Source organism: Callorhinchus milii, unplaced genomic scaffold (genome assembly GCF_018977255.1).
Source record: "Callorhinchus milii isolate IMCB2004 unplaced genomic scaffold, IMCB_Cmil_1.0 Scaffold314, whole genome shotgun sequence".
In the NCBI taxonomy this organism is placed as follows: Eukaryota; Metazoa; Chordata; class Chondrichthyes; order Chimaeriformes; family Callorhinchidae; genus Callorhinchus; species Callorhinchus milii.
In genome coordinates this window covers 61,107-80,484 of record NW_024705055.1, presented here as the reverse complement: position 1 = coordinate 80,484, position 19,378 = coordinate 61,107, and the positions used below count along the sequence as shown (strand labels likewise).

Below are 19,378 nucleotides of genomic sequence, written 5' to 3'. Positions count from 1 at the left end.
GTGAGGGGGCCCATAACCTATTTCCAAATCAAGTCACATTTTTCAATATATCTTTGGTACTGCATAATTTGGTAATTACCTTCATTCTTCTTTGGTCCTCTAACTTGGCAATATTTTCAAGCACAAAGCAGAATCCTTTATCATCAAAATAGATGTTATTTTAAATGAATTTAAAGGTAACTGAACATTGGCTTAGTTTTTGCATTTACTTTCCTCTTAGCTTACTTCCATCATTTTGCACTGGAACTTTGATTTGTGTGGTTGGGGAGATGATCAAGATTTCACTAATTTAAAAGCACTTTGTTTTTTTTAAAAGTCGCTAACTTAAAACAAAGTGTCCATCTTGCTAAACTGGAAGCATTCTCATCTCTGTCATATCCCATACCAGGACGTGAGCTCATAATCTAGTCTCAGCGTTGTCACTCCATCTCCTTTAATGGCTTTTCTGTCATGTACCTATGACCATCCTCGGGCAGTTCTTTGTTGCCGTATTCTTGACTCAACTTTTCAATTCTGTGCTCGCTGGCCTCCCCAACTCCACTCTCCGAGAGTACAAAATCATCACATTCTCTCCTATACTAGGCTCCATGAGACCATCATCCTTGCTCCCTATTCCCCAAAGGATTAATATCAAGATCCTCACCTCACCTTCAAATGCCTCTGTGGCCTTGCCTCAATTTACCCTGCAACCCTACTCCCCCAGCTACTCCCACTGCTGAGCCAACTCTGCTTCGCATTTCCTGCTCCTCTGCTTCGCTATCAGCAGGTGAGCTTTCAACCTCTTTGCCCCCAGCAAATTAGTATATTATACTATATATTTATCAATGGTTAAATCTTCAGCTACCATGCCCTGTACTTTCTGGAACTCTCTCGAAATCCATCCACATTGCTCCCTCTCTGCCTGTCCTTAAAGCCTTCCTCAAAACTTATCACTTAAACAAAATCTGTGATCACCTCTCTTCTCCCCACCCACCCTGCTCGAAGTCTGCCACTGTCTCAGTAAAGCACTTCAACAGCAATAACAACTTGCGTTTGCATAATGCCCTTCACACGAGGTAGCATCTCGCAGCACTTAACAGTGGCAGAGCTTTACGCGAGCCAGAGAGTGATGGGAGATGACCGTAGGCCAAAGAGGTCAAAGATTAAGTCTTCAGGTACGATCTGATGCTACAAAAGATGATGCTGTAAGTAAAAGGCATTATAAAAATGCGAGTTGTTGTTGTGTATGCATATATATTTTTGTGTCTATTTTTCCCTTTACTCTTTAAGGTGACACAGTTTGTCTTTCGGGAATCGACATGATAGAAGGGACACCAGTCTTGGACATTAAGCCATATATTCCAGACTATGATACACCTAGATGTGATGCCTCCAGTGATGGAAAAGACAGTCAGTTCAATAAAGATATCGTGCTAGATGAGCAGTTCCAAACTGTTACAAATCCAGTAACTGGAGAATATATTGATGAGGGGCAGGTGGACACCAACGGGACTTCAGAGGTTGGAGGTGGATGTTTTGCTGAAATTGGGCCCAAACCCTCCTATATATGGGACACACTCAATAACAAACAGAAGCGGTGAAGTTCTTCATGGAGAAGATCAACACCTCACCAAAGTTGAAGAGATCCCTTTAGGATGTGAGCTAAAGTGTGAGAAAGATAATCAGTTTGCTGCTACAAAGGAGGCAGGTGTTGACCAAAGCTTCTTCCTAACTGTGGAGAAGATCAGGCACCAGCTAATCCACAGTGATATTGCGACCGAATCCACTGACAGAGGCAAAGTTATCAGCATGGAGTTGAAGGATGCAGGCACTACCATGTTACCATCAGTATCAGCACCAGCCCAAGACATCGAGTTCTGCTGGTCAGGACTTGGGTAATGAGCCGTGTATCAGTACTGTCGCAGCATGGGTAAAGGAATCTCCCGTGTCTTCATTAGACGTTCGATTCACCCCTTATGCTGAAAAGGATCTGGAGCAGTTCCAGGCTCCTGACAAAGCAGGTACAGTGGTACACTTATTCTATTATTAATAATAATAATAAACCTTGTATTTGATGTAGCGCTTTTCACGTCTTCTAGACGTCTCAAAGCGCTTCACAGAATAATAATATTAATAATCCTTGCATTTGATATACGCTTTCACATCGGGAGGACGTCCCAAAGCGCTTCACAGATCACACTGTAAAGTGAATTTGATTGTATATCTGTGGGCGAAATACGGCAGGCAATTGCTCACAGCAGAGTCCCACAAACGGTCATGGATGAAATGACCAATTTATTATTGTTTTGTATTTGGAGGGATTATTATCAGGCGTGTGGAGTAAGGAAACTTGCCCAAGGTTTCACCCTGCTGGGAATCGAACCCAGGTCTCTTGCTTGCAAGCGAGTGCTCTAACCACTGAGCTACAGGACTCCACCACACTAATAACCTGGTCATTATTTGCTTCCAGTCAGTGTCCAGGGGCCTGAAATTCTACCTAGATTTGACCTCTAGGCCTGCCTTATCTTAATAGCTCAGGTCGCGCAGAAATGTGGAAATTTTTCAATTCAGTCTCAGTTTGGATTTGATTCTTTTTAAGAAGGAGCATTAAGGTATTATTGGTGTTTAACCAAACAAAACTGGCTTGACGTTGCAATCATTGGCAAGCTTACTGCTGCTTGCACCAGTGTTAGGGCTTTGGCTTGAGCGATTAACTAACAGGAGCCATGTGCAAAGAATCCCAGCTACCAACTAAATTTAAGAATTTTCCACAGCTTTGTGAAATCTTCAATTTTAAACCAAAATGGTCTGATAGGCTGAACTTAGTTGGAATTTTAAGCACCAGGTTTCCCTTTATATTTATATTATATTTATATTGGAAACCCCATTTTTCAGGTGATGTTATGCTGTGCTTTATAATGTTATATAATCTAGTATCTGTTTAATGTGTTTATTAGATTTAAATGCTAAGATTTAACCATCTCTGTGGCTGTTTGTAGATCCCGGTAAAACGTCATTGAAACATTTCCAATCTATAGAGGAAGCAAGATCTGCCATCATGGCCATACTGTCAGCTGATCCACGCTCTGTGTACCGTAGAAAAACAGTGCCAGGATCAACTCTTTTACTTCACCTTGGACTCTGCCCATATCACATGCTGGTTCGGAGGTGCCTTTGCTGAGATTTTGAGGATAAAACCAGTGAAAGAGAAAAAGTTTGTAACGGAATAGAAATTCTGAATACCTAATTTTTTTGTGTAATTTTGCAAAGCTACTTGGCTACATTTGTTTATATATCCTTTTCTAGACAGTTGAACCACATTAACAGTAGTATGATCAGCAGTGACATACCTACAAATCCCACACTTCTACAGGAACTGTGCCTGCAGAGTTTTAAAACAAAGTTTAAATCTGAGTATATAAACCAAATAGAATGATTTTAATCCTTATTGTTCTTATTTTGGAATATTGAACAGCAATGCCACACAGTGTCTACACAGTGTCTACACAGCATCAGCCTCCATGGCTGCACACTCAACCTCACTAACCCAGTCAGGATCCTGGGTGTCTTGCTTGACCCTGAACTGTCCTTTCTCCCCCACATCTGCACCATGACCGGCACCACCTCCGCAACATTGCCAGACTCCGCCACTGGCCTCACCCCTCAGGGCTGCCGAAACCCTCACCCACGTATTCATCACATCAAGGCTCGATTACAGAAACTCCCTCCTCATCGGCCTTCCCAACTCTTCCCTTCACAAGCTGTAGATCATCCAAAACTCTGCAACTCGTGTACTCTCGCACACCAGGCTCCGCGAACCCATCACTCCCACCCTCACCCCACTCCACTGGCTCCCCATCCCCCAGAGGATCGAGTTCAAGATTCTTGTCCTCACCTTTAAGTCCATCCATGACCTTGCCCCCTCCTACCTCTCTGACCTGCTGACTCCCTACCAACCTGCCCGTTCCTCCACTCATCAGGCTCCGGCCTGCTCCATGTCTCCCGCCCGACCCGCCCTACCATTGGTGACCGGGCTTTCAGCTTACTCTGCCCCCACACTCGGAACTCCATCCCACGGTCTCTTCGCCTCGCTTCCTCCCTTGCATCCTTCAAGGCCGGTCTCAAGACCCTTTTCTTTGATTGTGCCTTTGGTTTCCCTCCCATCTCTCTGCCTTCCCTCACCCCTATACCACCCCTTCCCCATGCTCGGGCCCCGCATCTGACTGTTCAGCGCTTTGGGACGTCCTCCCAACGTGAAAGAAGCTCTATAAATGTAATGTTGTTGTTGTTGTTGCTTTTTTCTACTTGGGGTACAGATTAGAATTCAACGATAATAATAAATGAAATAATAAACCTTGCATTTGATATAGTAGGTCCTTGTTAAAATGTCTAAAAGTGTAGTGATTGTAGTTGTTAGCTTTTGCGGCAGCCAATCTGCACACGACTCTGTCTTACGAATACCCATGAAGCGAATAATTAATTTTTTGTGGAAGATTGTTGGCCATGAATCTCCCTTCTCTTTTGAATAGTACCATGGGATCTTTAATGTCAAATGAACAGGCAGATATTATCTCAAATGAATGATTTATCTGAAAGACGGCAACCCTTACAATGTAGCGCTCCCCCAGCATTGCACTGGATTGTCAGAACAAAGTGAGTTGAATCTGCAATGTTCTGACTCAGAGGCACGAGTGCCAGGTGATTACATTCACAAGTTATTTTATTGTGGAAGCTCTGAGCTTCAATCCACTTTTACCAACTATGTTAACTTAAAAATTCTAAGCTCGCATGATTCATGGATGTATCACATTTTATAGCTTTTCTATAGCTGACTGTAAATACAGCATGGATGGCTGGAATATTAATGCTCTTAATTGCTAGATATTTATTGCCCTCTTGTTTCTAACTAGTCCCATTACTTGATCTGTGTCAAGTATGCACATTGTTAGGTTTGTTTGAGATGTTAAGATCCCGTCTGCCTGTTTCATAAGTGAGGAGACCATTACCAGAAACCTTTTCCCTTGCCGTTTATCATCTAGTAACACAAGAGGCACATTGATCTGGAAAATTAGATTTCATTCAAGTGCAAAATGTTTGCTATTTAATCCAAAATTGCCATCAGTAATAATAATCCTTGCATTTGATATAGCGCATGTTGTTGAGACATCTCAAAGTGCTTCACAGAATATACTGTAAAGCGAATTGACTGTATATTTCAAGTGGCCAACTATTTCATGATTCCTCTTTAAAGTACTGTACATTTTCATGCATTGCTGAGCTAAAGTTTGAAATGGGAATTTGAGGTTGGTAAAAGGTGAATTCAATTGTAATCTAGACATCACACATTCAGAAATGTAGTTAAAGCTGCCAAATTTTCACATTAAATTGCCCCTATTGAACTCTGATATTGGAAATATTGCACTGTATTCACTAGTACGGACTTATTTATACAGACCGCATACAACAACAAAATTACATTTGTATAGCATCTTTCACGTCGGGAGGATGTCCTAAGGCACTGGACAGTCAGTGTTGCAGACCCGAGCTGGGGGTCGGGATTGGGTAGGGTGGAGGGCAACAGGGGAAGAAGGGTGAAAGCACGGTCGACGAGAAGGGTCTTGAGATGGGTCTTGAAGGAGACGAGAGGGGGTGAGGTGGACAGACTACGGGATGGAGTTCCAGAGGGTGGGTGCAGAGTGGCAGAAGGCCTGCCACGAATGGTGGGGCAGACAGGGGGGACGTGAAGCAGGCCGAAGAGCGCGGGCAAGATGGTAAGGGGGTTAGAAGGTCACAGATGTAGGGGGGAGAGAGGCCATGGAGGGCTTTGAAGTGAGGACCAGGATCTTGAACTGTATCTGTGTGATGGGAAGTCAGTGGAGTCGGGTGAGGATAGGGGTGATAGGGTCACGGAGCCTGGTGCGGGAGAGGACACGAGCTGCAGAGTTCCGAATGATCTATGCAGCCTATGGAGGGAGGAGTTGAGGAGGCCGACAAGCAATGAGTTTGCATAGTCAAGCCTGGATGTTATGAATTCATGTATGAGGTTTCGGTGGCCTGCGGTGTGAGACAGTGGCGGAACCGAACAATTTTGCAGAGGTGAGGGAGGCAGAGCGGATCATAGCACGGATGTGGGGTAGGAAGGATAGTTGAGGGTCAAACAAGACCCCAAGGTTCCGGACTGGCTTAGTAAGGTGGAATGTGCATCCATGGATGGTGATGCTGTCAGTGCCTGAGATGAGGAGGGCCTCGGTCTTGTTGACATTCAATTGAAGAAAGTTAGCTCTCATCCAGGACTTGATGTCTGACAGACATTCTGTCAGGACACCAGTGGTCCTGGAGTCAAAGGTGGAGGCAGAGAGGTTCAGTTGGGTGTCATCCGCATGCATGTGGAAATTGACTTTATGTCTGTTGATAATGCCACCAAGAGGGAGGATATAGATATTGAAGAGGAGGGGATCAAGGACAGAGCCCTGAGGAACACCGCACAAGATGGTGCAGGGGCTCGAGGAGAAACTGTTTGTGGAGATAAAATGGAGGCGGTGTGAGAGGTACGCTCTGAACCATTCAAGGGCAGTACCATGAGGGTTGAGAGAAGAGGAGAAGCGATGGATGAGGATAGAGTGGTCAAACGGAGTCAAAGGCAGCAGAGAAATCATGGAGGACGAGGAGGCAAAGGGAGCCCTGGTCTCAGGTAGACAGAATGACATTTGTCATTTTGACCAGAGCAGTTTTTGTGCTGTGGACGACACCGAGACCCAATTGGAGGGTTCGTGAAGGGAGTGGCGGGAGAGGAAGGAGTGAAGCTGAGAAACAATGGCTCGTTCCAGGACTTTGGAGAAGAAAGGGATGTTGGAGATGGGGTGGTATTTTGAGAGCAGGATTGGGTCCAGGGAGGGTTTTTGAGGATAGGAGTATTGATGGCCATTTTTAAAGGGGTGGGAATGGGACCAGTGGGCAGGGAGAGGTTTATGATGTCTGTGAGTAGAGGGGCAAGGAGGTGGAGCTGGGAGGTAAGGAGAAGTGTAGGATGAGGTCGTGGGAGCAGGTGGTCAGTTTCATGCGGGTTATAATGGTGGTGAGATAGCAGTGGGAGACAGGTTCACACAGCAGCGTCCCACAAACAGTCAAATCATTTGACCAATTTACAATGAAGAGTGACTTTACCTGAAGACTCTGTGGGGAAATACCTGGATCTTGATTGGTGCTGCTCTGCAGCGATGTGGTTCAGATTTGGAGATAAGATAATGACTCAGAGGTGATGTCTCAATACTGCGTGGGATAGCACATTGAGGCTCCAATACAAGACATCGCACCCATCCTCTCTATCCCCCGCCACTGCCTCAATTTTCATTCTCATCCATGTTTCTTTCTATAACTCTTGGGGGTGAACCTCCAACCTTTACACGCACACAGTTTACCACTCCCTAAATGAGTAGAGAGGGAGGTGATTTTGCTCCCAGGCCTCTGCTGACACTGGTAGAAAACACAAAAAACACAACTGACGTTTCCCAGTCTATCTAGCAGTAAGTAGGATCTCAGTTGTTAGTCGATTGGTGGATTGCTCTCTGTTGATATTCCTTCAATTTTTTAAAAAATATTGATCACTCAATCCACAACTGTGGATACCACCTTTCGCCCACAAAATACAGTCAATCCACTTTACAGCATATCCTGTGAAGTGCTTTGAGACGTCTCACCTCTGAGACCCTACGCTGCGTGAGGGACACTATTTAATTGCAAGCTGCTGTAATATGAAATCCAAGGATTATAATTTTTATTATTATTAATTTCACTGTGGGGTAAGGGGTAATGCTCAGTATTCCCATTAATTGTTTACCCATGGCTGAGATCGGGAGCTTACTTTGTAGAAGGAAGCACAAGCATTCATTTATCAGCCACCACCCTGCAGCACAGCATGTTGGTACGTGTAAACATTTTACTGGACAACTTCACCAAAGCTGTTTGGTAAAATAATAAAAGGCTCCGAGGAAGAAATTCTTTACCTTTACTCTCTGTTTAACATGTTGGTATTTAAATATCTTCGCATGTATTAGAAGCACAGGAACCAATAATAATAATAATCCTTGTACTTGGTACATTAACTTATTATGTTAAAGTGATTCAAAGCCTTCACAGCATTTTATGTAAAGTGTAGTGACTGTGTAGGCAAACATGACAGCCAATTTGGCCATGTTGATGGGATTTTGAGGTGACCATTTGTTTTAATCTAGGAGATTGTTGACTGGGACACCTGTGGAAGCTCCCTTTCCCTTTTTGAACAGTGCTGAGGGATCTTTTATTTCCCTTGAACAGGCTGAGGGGATCTCTGTTTACCATCTGATACAAAGAATGTCACCTCCATATATGCAACGATGCCAGTGGAATGTCAGCTTCAACTATGATCTCTGTCCTAACCTGGAGCTTGAACTTAAAAAACTTCTGATTTAGAGGTGAGAGTGCTGCCAACTAAGCCAGGATCACTTGTTCATTAATAATGAAGTGGCATCTTAATATGATATATTGAAGTATTTATCGTGACAAATAATTCCCCATTGTATCGCAGAACTAGCTCAAATTTATTCCAATTGCTGATTTAATGCATTTCTAAACTTACAGAAAATGCTGGATATTGTTTTTGAAATCATGTAAGCACAACAGTAGATGTTCATCAGTCTTAAGTCAATTTTAAAGGAGTGAAGACTCCATGATAATGTACTTGGTAAACTTTTTATGTCTGGGGAGGAAAATGAGTTGTATTATTTTAATGAAAATAACATTACACACAAAAAAGATCAGTTCTGGATGCATTTTGACTGTCATCCTATTACATTTTGTTAAACAAGTAAATAAAGGAATAAAATAATAATCCTTGCATTGGATATAGTGCCTAACCACATCAATGAGACATCTCAAAGTGCTTCACAGAATATACTGTAAAATGAATGAACTATATTTTGTGGGTGCAAAATATAAATAGTGCTGCCAATAAAGATAGTGCCCCATTAAGTCAGCTGCAAAGTATACGCTCAATAATATAAGACAAAAATGAATCATGTTGTATCTTGCAGCAAAAAATATGTATCACTTGCATTGCAATAAAAATGCTGAATGGTGCCATAAATAGAAGCTGCAAAATGGCAAAGCCTGTGACTCCATTGTTATTAATCGTCCCACCCAGACATTTATGTTATTGTCAGCTTGTCATCACCTTGTTTGTGACAGATGAAATGAAGAAGCTCTTTCTTGGAAAAAGTCCAGATACGTATTTGAGCTGGAAACTTCAAACAGGTTTTGTTTTTTTTGTTTAAAAATGTGCAAACTTTTAAAATGTACATGTCAAATGACTCATTGTTTGATACTGTACATGAATTAAAATGCCTATTACACAATGTTGATTGTCATTGAAATGTATAACAAGAATTTTGGAACTGTTGGATACCAGTAACTATGAATTTAAAGTTCCTGGTTATCAACTACACGAGTTTTTAAAATAAAGGTTTCCAAATATTCATATATATGAAGTACGCTCAGTCTTTGTTCAAACAAACAACTGACATTTGAATGTAATTATTTTGAAGATCAGCCAGAGCTTTCAGAAAACTTCCACACTACCTCCTTCCAGAAAAGACTAGAGTGAATATTCTCTTTCAATACAAGGCATTTGATCAAAATGCCTAAACAACAAAGCAATGGAATCAGAATTGTGGATGGGGTGACCTTTTTTTGTAGGAGGCAAAAGAAAGAATAATTGTCACTCATAAATAGGTCAAAAATTTCCTTCAAAATCGTTAGTCACTTGAGTGCTAACTGGGGTCCTCGAGCTTACACTCTGTGCTGGTGTGTGCTGGAGCTGCTATCAATGTTTTACCAGCATTTCCTGGATGATCAACATGCTGATTCTACTGGTGGACCCCACTTTACCTGGGAAAGGGTATAGAGTGGTAGCACACTCGCCTCTGAGTCAGAAGATTATGGGTTCAAACCCCATGTCGGGACTTGGAATCACATAGTTTAAGCTGATACCCCAATGCAGTGATTGGGGGATATTGTAGTTTCGGGGGCTGTCCTTCAGATAAGATGTTAAACCAAGGTCCCAGTACCTGTTCAAATGGATACTAAGGATCTTATGGCACTATTTGAAAAGAGTTCCTCCTGGTGTCCTGGCCAACAAATCTCCCAATTGGCTCTTGCCATCCTGCATCTAATGCTGTCCAGAATTTGGTAATCAGGGTTCATCCCACCAGGCAGAGAATACACATTTAGCTCCTTTCCAGCCTTCAGTATGATGAAATGGCACTTACTCCTATTAGATGACAATTATATGCCTTCACCAGTCTTGAATCTACCTCTCAGAAATAGTAGTTAAGCATCATAACTTTCTACATGTACATTTGCAGTGCCTTGGGATGTCCTCCTATCCTGACGTGAAAGCTGCTATATAACATTTGTTATTGTAGTTCAACAGATCATTACAAAAGATAACATTGCCCAGAATAAACTGATCATTTCACTGAGTGGTTCCCAGTTTGAGATAAAGTGGAAACAGTGTGCACAGCTCTACTCGATGATTCATGGATCAGATATGTTTAATTGTCAGTACTATTTCGCTAAATACAAATTTGACTTAAAGTTAGCGAGCCAGCTTCATTCTGTTTAATTTGACACATTCTTCTTGTTTTCATTGTGTAATCACTTGGGTGTTACAAGTGGCTGCAGTACCAATAGCTGCCTCATTACATGAAACATTGTTTGCATTACCTTGTAAAAACAATCAATTAGCACAGCAAGAGCCTGAGTGTTGCCTGTGGTATGTTCAGTGCAGTTTACTACTGAAATTTCATGAACTCACAGCTGGCTAGTACTGGGATGGTTGGCATATAGTGCAGTAGTTTGTATTTTTTTGGTCAGCCAAGTGTCTGACACACCCAGAAACCTATCACCATGCTAAAGAGTATCAAAACCAAACTGAGAATTGCATTCATCCCACCTACACATGGAATTGACAGAGTTTGTATAAGATGTGAAAGCATAAAGGCTTAGACAATGCAACCTGCTGTGGAAATATGGGACAAGTATGAGTTATACTGTTGGTGCAGTATTTGTCCAGCTAGAGTTATAATAAATAATAATCCTTCCATTTGATATAGCCTTTTTCATGTCTTCTAGACGTCTCAAAGCGCTTCACAGAATATACTGTAAAGTGAATTGACTGTATATTTGTGGGCAAAACGCAGCAGCAAATTGCGCATAGCAGTGACCCACAAACAGTCGTGGATTGAAGTGACCAATTTGTTATTGTTTTTTTTCTTGAGGGATTATTATCAGGTGTGTGGAGTAAGGAAACTTGCCCAAGGTTTCGCCCTGCTGGGAATCAAACCCAGGTCTTATGAGGTGAGTGCTCTAACCGCTGAGCTTCACTGGGTTATCCTACTGGCTAATGCTTTGACTGAGAGGATTGAAGACATATGTAGGTCTCCCAATGAGGAGGGCATTTCTTTAACACAGTATCACAATCATTTCACCGGCTTCAAAAGATGCAGCTAGTTTGTTTTTTTAATTATGTTTAAAAGCAGGTGTTTAGATTGAGACACCATCCAATAGTGAGTTGAATTTCTAATCTCTCTTTATATGAGGATTGGGAGTTTTTGTGCTGGGGGAGGGAATGGCTATAGGAAGTGGGACTGGATCAGAGTTATGCTTAGCTATGGATCTAAATATTTATGTATTATTTACCTGTTAGCAACAGGAGCCAGAAAGTACAGTAATTTTAAACATTTACTGATTCAAACAGGTCAAGATAAACAAATATATATATATTCACATATTTTTTAAAGGAAACTAATTTCAAGAAAGCCACAGGCAACCCTTAGTTTTGTTGAGCTACAATTCTTCCCCCAAAAAGAATGTGTTCGTAATATTTTAGTTCATTAAATTATAACCTCACTCTGGACTGCCTGTCGGATGTTTGAAATTCAAATCATACAATTAATACCAACCATTGCCTACAAATACACAGTCACTACACTTCACAGTAAAATCCCACGAAGCCCTTTGAGATGTGATAAGGTGCCATATCGTCCATAAAATATTCGCTCAATTCGCTTTGCAATGTATTTTGTGGAGGATTCTTATTATATAAAATGGAAAGATCATTAAGGATTATCAATTTACAATTTAATGACTGAATTCGTTGCCAAATCAATGCCGTTTAGATGTTATTTAATGTAATTGTATCTGTTTGTCCCTATTGGAGATTCACTGCAACCCTCCTCGATCTTCTCTGCTGTTTGTTTAAGGTCTTTCTCTCAGTCCTTGTCAGTTATAATTAAACCTGGTCTTCCTCTTTTATTATCCCTGTCTCTATCTGTCTCTTTCTCCTCTCATGTAACACATAATCTCAGATCTACACCTGCAGTTCAACCCTATTGTAATATTGCAGCTCAGGAGCACAACGTGTCTTGAGACATTACAATATTTCAATCTGACCGTCAGGGATGGAAACTTTCCGGCGTTGTCAGGCGCTTGTGGGCAGTTATTGAAACACTTCAAAAAAAATCTGCAATTTTCCAGTTGCACAAAATCGCTCAGCGCGAATTAATGAATGAGTGCGTTTGTGAAGACTGAATCTTGAGATGGGATCTAAGGTTATCAGTAAGTGTGGCGCTGAGAGCGGGAGATCATTGAATGTCAGCGATTACTTGAGACATCTGTCTGTCAGAGACAGCTCTGCTCACAGCCAGTGCAATATTTACCTTGTAACCATAGCACTGTGCAGGGCTCTCTCTGCAGGACCAGTCCGAACCTGTGGTATAGTCTATAAATGCTGTGCTTTTTGTAAAACCACTGCCACTTTGTCGGTACTTTTAAATTATAGATTTACAACCAGTTTCTGTCCACTGAATACCTTCAGTATGTTTGAGACATCAGAAATGTTAACTTGACTGAAGTTCCCAGTGAAATGCCAGTTGTAATGTTGTACTGTTACATACAGACCTGTCACTCAGATGTACACATGTCAAGTTGCTATTAACACGGTTTGCGTCCAACGCTGAAAATAGAAAAAGGACATCTTGTTATCTCTAGAGATTTTTGTGGGGAGGGTCAAAACAATCCTGTTTGAATGCATGTTTTGTTTGTGGCTTTGCTAAGTCGTGCTGAGAAATGTTCCTCGTTCAACTAAATACCTTTTGATGCCAAAGCTGACGACTGCCGAACCGGTTCTGTCATTGCAAACCACTTCTGTCCGCACTCGTAAAGCTGCGAAATTTAAATATTAAAAAAAAACTACTTTATTATGACAGGAGGTGCGCAAATCAAAGTGGGTTTCAAAAATGTATATTTAAGTAAAACACGTTCATTTTTTAAAAAAAAATCACGAAGCAGACCTATTGACCAAGCAGTTTTTTTTATATCCAGATGTTACATAACAAAGTAATGTATTTGCTAAATTATCATTAGGAAATCAATAAACGTTATTAAGAATTAAGAAGATATTAAGAATTTAAATTGAAACGAATTTCCCTTCCATCTCTTTATTATTATATTATTATATTTAGTTATTATGTTATTATTGTGTTGTATTACAATGTTATAATAATGTATTGTTATATTATTGCATTTGACTATAACTATTTTATTTTATAATATTATAATATTATTTTATTATAATATATTGTCGTATCATTTTGCAATATATTGCTTTGCAATAATTCTGTGAAGCGTTTTGAGATGTCTGAACGACGTGATAAGGCACTATATCAAATGCAAGGATTATTATTATTATTATTCTCACCGCTGCAGTGCTAACGTTGACTGCATTTAGTTGTGAACTCGTTAAGTGAACAATTTCTTTGATTATAAATTGTCTTTACACGCTGACCACGTCTGTGGGTTACAAGGTTAAAAAGTCACTGAGTGTGAAGCATTACATTTAAGAAAAGACATGTTAAAATTAAAAGCTCTCAAATAAAAGTGCAACAGAAATGTCTTATTCCACCGTGAACGTCTGCCAAGTGAACATTTCTGATGTTGTCAAACATACTGGATTCAGTTGACAGAAACTGGTTGTAAATCTATAATTCAATGTTGTTTTTCGTACTTCCCCCAAAAAATTCCCCGAATTCAAATCGGAGCTGTTTTGTGGGACATCTCTGTGCACAAATTGGTGCCCTGCGGTACGTACAAAAGGACACAGTCACTTTACAGTGATTCCAGTGAAGTGCTCTGAAATGTCCTCAAACGTGGAAAGGGGCAATATCAAAAGCCAGGATTATTGTGTTATATTCCTATTAGTGTGAGATGAGTAATATGTTCACTGTAAAGTGACTGTGTCCTTTCTAATGGGCACACAACGCTATTGTAAGTAATCGGTACATGATGTCAATCCGTTAAAATTCATTTGATCTGCAAATAGATCAGACATTGCAATCAGCTGAGAATGTTATTGCCTTTAACACATCTGGGGGTTTAATGCAATCGACTTCAACGCGCATTTTAGCAATTTTAAAGTGATACAAAATAATGAAACGCACGTCTGTTTAATACAAGGCTGTAAATACAAGGAAAAACGCGTTCTCCAGCACCAGCCAGTAAATTAAATCCTGAAACCGTTTCTGGACTAGACAAATCACTGTCAAAATCAAAATATTATTATTATTTATTCACCTGGCGAAGTACAAGTGGTTTATCACGCACTGCACGGTGTTGACACAACTAACAAAATATTGCAAACCGAGCTCTAAAACAGTGAAACTGTGCTTATATCGCTGATATTTCTCTCGGGTAACACATGCGGGCAAGAAAGTGATCAACAGCAAACCATCTTCACTGTGATTCACCAATCGTCAGTAAATATACTGAACCATCCGCGATGTACATTATTCTCTGATGGTCAGTAGCAGCAGATAGACACATAGAGACACAGAGAGAGACAGAGAGAGACAGAGAAAGACACAGAGAGACACACACTGAGAGACACAGAGAGAGACACAGAGAGAGAGACACAGAGAGAGACACAGAGAGACAGAGAGAGAGACAGAGAAAGACACAGAGAGACACACACAGAGAGAGACACAGAGAGAGACACAGAGAGAGACACAGAGAGAGACACAGAGAGACAGAGAGAGACACAGAGAGAGACACAGAGAGACACAGAGAGAGACACAGAGAGAGACACAGAGAGACACAGAGAGAGACACAGAGAGTAGACACAGAGAGACACAGAGAGAGACACAGAGAGAGACACAGAGAGACACAGAGAGACACAGAGAAAGACAGAGAGAGACACAGAGAGAGACACAGAGAGAGACATAGAGAGAGACACAGAGAGACACAGAGAGATACAGAGAGACACAGAGAAAGACAGAGAGAGACACAGAGAGAGACACAGAGAGACACACAGACACACACACAGACACACACACAGAGAATATATGTTGTCAAGGTGGGCAGATTTATTGACATCCATCGTTCGTCTGGAGATTAAGATGATTTTTTTTGAAGAACAATTCACCAGCCCTTTGCTGTCACAGTTTTATCAACTCTCGGATGTAAAGCGAGAGGTTTATTACATTTGTACAGATACTTTCTGATTGGGAATAGTTTGCACAAGTGTTGATATATATAGAGAGAGAGAGAGAGAGTGGGGGGGGGGGGGGGGGGGGGGGTGCATTGACAAGTGCATTGATGTTTGATGCTTGTAGCAGAGAGACTGAGATACTATACTACTGTATCCACTCTGCATTAGACTAACCCAAGTCTAAGGAAAGTCGACTTTGCACAGGTGTAGACTCTACACTTCACAGTATATTATGCGAAGCGCTTTGAAACGTCTCAACAAGGTGACGAGGCGCTGTATCAAATATAAGGATTATCATTATTGCTCTGGGTGCATTCGTGATCTATTCGATTCCCCGACCACGTTCTCCAAGATAATTTGGAAAAGGACCAAACCCACATCAACACACTGCAATCTCAGATGTGGTCATTGCTCAAAGGGTTCGTTAACAGCGAGGAGATGGAAACACATCAAGCCGATCAATGGGAAAGTCCGATGTCAATACGAAAATATAAAAATAATCATAATAATATTCCTTGCATTTGATTTAGCACATTATCGCAAGATCGTAATATATGAGACACCCCCTCCCCCACCCCCTCCCCCTCCCCAAATCAGTCGAGCTGCAGTTAAACTGGACGTTTAGTATTGATTTTGTGCGACTCTATACGAATCAATGCAAATCGTGGCTTGTAAGTTGAGCGTTGCATATTCCAGACCGTATGTGTGACCCGGGAGTCCATAGTGTATTGTAATTGACTACATGTATGTGATCCCCTGTATGTGTCCTGTGTGTAGCACACAGCCGACCACGTACTGTCCAATACAGCAACTTACACGCTCCAGCCTCTTCCTACACCTGTACCTGACCCGGGACATGGTGGTTTAGTCTGGATGATTCTGATAGGAAACTGGATCATATTAATCCTAAATACGTTTCGCCCACGAAATACACAGTCAATTCACTTTACAGTGTGAAGTGCTTTGAGACGTCTCAACGACGTGATGAGGGCCTATATCAAATGCAAAGATTATTATTATTCTTATTATTATTATTAAATCTCTTAACCAGGAATCCGACCATAATATTTCTTCAGAGTTTTTAATGTATAAACAATTGATGTTTAGGATTGTCAGTTAGTGTTGTAACCGGACATTTAATGATCCAGGAATACTTGAATCCAAACCAACAATGTTTCAAAAATGATCTAAACCCAGTCACCGATCAAGAAAGTTATTCAAAGCAAAATTCATTGGGGTTTTCCTGTAGAATCCTCGAGAATCGGAAGTACTTCAGTGGTTAATCGCGATAAATGATTTAAATGTGTTTCCTTTTATTTTACTGACATTGTTTTCTTAGAATGAATTTAAGGCGCAGTCTCCGATGTGCTAATCCCTTTATTTTATTCGCTGTAACTGCGAACCCAGCGCGACAAATGATCAGATCCATCAAAGCAGAAGACCAGATAATATTTTAGGTGTTGTTTACTGACCACAGTATCAAAATGAGCAACATATCTTTGGACAGAGACAGACACAAGCCACACGATCTCACAGCAGAGTTTGAGCCCCAGGCACATGTGCTGAACATCAGAGATGCAAACCGTTCATTCATTAAACTAAAACACGAAATTCGCCAAAAAACATTGAAGGCAAAACACGTCCATCAAATGGCACATTAATCTGCGCTGTCGTGAAGAATAACAATACCATTCGGCTTTAAAAGAAAATTATCAGATGTTAATTTTCTGCTGCTTCGCGATTTTCCAGTGATAACTCATTGAAACCTATATATATGACTTCTGCATTCGTGTGGTTTAATCTGGAATCAGTTGCTCGACAGAGACTGTGGTGTCTCGGGGCTCTGCACATGTTTGCAAAAGATAAATCAGTGCATTACATATTATGTCGCATCTGAAACTCTCTTCCCGGATAGGGCGGGTTATGATACACACGGAGGGAGTTTTATTTCTTTGACATTGCAATCCCACAGGTCTTAAGAAAAGCTAAGAGGAAACCCAATGCGTACGTGAGAGAGGAAATAATAAATAGACTAGAGTATGGGAGATTAGATGGGGAGCAGGATGTGTGGGGGCTGGTGTGGAATATAAACACGATCAGGGAAGAGATGAGTCAAAAGACCTTTGTCTGTGGTGCAAACTCAGTATCATTTTATGTAAGTTTTTAAAGAAATGCACCAATAATGAACACATTTGATAACACAGTCTATAAAAAAAACGAGCTATCAGAGCAGGTGAAGCCCCTTCATGCTGCGAACCAGCTTTTTGTATCCTTTAAAATATTCACCATTTAAAAATTGTGTGGACTATGCATTTAAGTGCACGATATTACGAACAGTTCGCAAGCACTGCAACATGTGCATATTTCGGAAACATTTGGCACAGGTACGGTCTCAAGGTATCAAACGCGGAACCCGTTTGAATTCAGTTCGTCTCCCTTTTGGGTAATGAACCCAGAGGAGAGGCTGTCAAATTGAATGTGCAAACCCTTCCATGACTCCAGAGTAAGACGGGTGCCTCATATAGTTGGCGTTGATCTGTCCGTTGTTGCTGTAAGGTCCCAGTGCTTGCAAGTGGACAGGAGACAACCTCCCAAAGGGATCCAGTGGTTCATTGCCCCCAGAGGAGGCGGCGATGGGCAGGCAGCCAGGAGGGCCGTACAACTGCCCATTAGTAAGGCAATAGGTGGGTTGATTCATGGGGAGGTTTGGGTTGGAGCCCGGGTAGGCATAGGGCAGGCTGTGAGAAGCCCGGGGAAGCATGGTCCCTCCACAGGCTTGAGCCTGGTAGCCCGTCCCTCCCATCCCCGCAAGGTTGGAGCAACTGGAGCTCAGATCCGCCGGTAAAGTGCAAGAGGGCTGATGTTGCTGCTGCTGCTGCTGTTGCTGTTGCAGCAGCTCAGGCGCGGGGCCCAGCGCACTGGGGTGTCCCAGCAGGTGGTTGATGTTGAAGTTGAAGCCCCTGGACTGGCTGGTGCTGAATCCCGGCGATGCTGGCGGGTAGTAGACGGCGGGGTGGGCCGGCAGCTGCTGGGAGTAGGTCGGGCTGACCCTGACCTTGGTGTACACTGAGCCGGGGTAGGGACCTCTCGCCTGCATCGGACTGAAGCCGTTGGATTCGTGCACGTAAGCGGCGTAGCTGCCCATCTCCGACCTCTTGAACCTCTTGCGTCTCCTCAGGAAGCTGCCGCTGTCGAACATGCCGTCGGCGGCCGGGTCCAGGGTCCAGTAGTTGCCTTTGCCCGGCCGCCCGGGCTCCCGGGGCATCTTGACGAAGCAGTCGTTGAGGGTGAGGTTGTGCCTGATGGAGTTCTGCCACTTCTTGGAGTTGTCCCGGTAGAAGGGGAACCTGTCGGTGATGAACCTGTAGATGCCTCCCAGGGTCAGCCTCCTGTCCGGGGAGCTGCCGATCGCCATGCTGATCAGGGCGATGTAGCTGTAAGGGGGTTTGCCGCGCTGCAGAGGCCGCTTGCGTCTCCTGGCTCTGGCCATGTCCTGGTGACAGGGCACTGGCACTGGCACTGGCACTGGGACAGGCACTGGGACAGGCACTGGCGGCTCAGCCGTGCAGACGGAGGAAGCCTCGCTGGGCGATTGCTGGCTCTCTGCAGTCATTGCAAAAGTCAAGTCAACATGGAAGCAAACACTTATGTGAGAGAGAGAGAGAGAGAGAGAGATAAACAGAGCCCAGATCCACACCTCTGCTGTTTTGCAATCAAAATGAAAGAGATACACACACACACACACACACACACCACACACACACACGCCACACACACACGCACACACACACACACACACAAAAATAAATCACAGCCCCAGAT

At 42.4% G+C, this 19,378-nt stretch overlaps 1 protein-coding gene across 1 annotated transcript; it reads right to left on the bottom strand.

Moving 5' to 3' along the window:
- Positions 1-17,955: 17,955 nt before the first annotated feature.
- Positions 17,956-19,169, bottom strand: foxe1 (forkhead box E1). The gene has a single exon (XM_042346126.1). It carries the CDS (start codon positions 19,167-19,169, stop codon positions 18,024-18,026), a length of 1,146 nt encoding a protein of 381 aa, XP_042202060.1. The 3' UTR covers positions 17,956-18,023.
- Between the last annotated feature and the right edge of the window lie 209 nt (positions 19,170-19,378).

Excerpts from the sequence above, each read along its gene's own strand:
- foxe1 (XM_042346126.1), bottom strand. The coding sequence starts at position 19,169 with ATGACTGCAGAGAGCCAGCAATCGCCCAGCGAGGCTTCCTCCGTCTGC.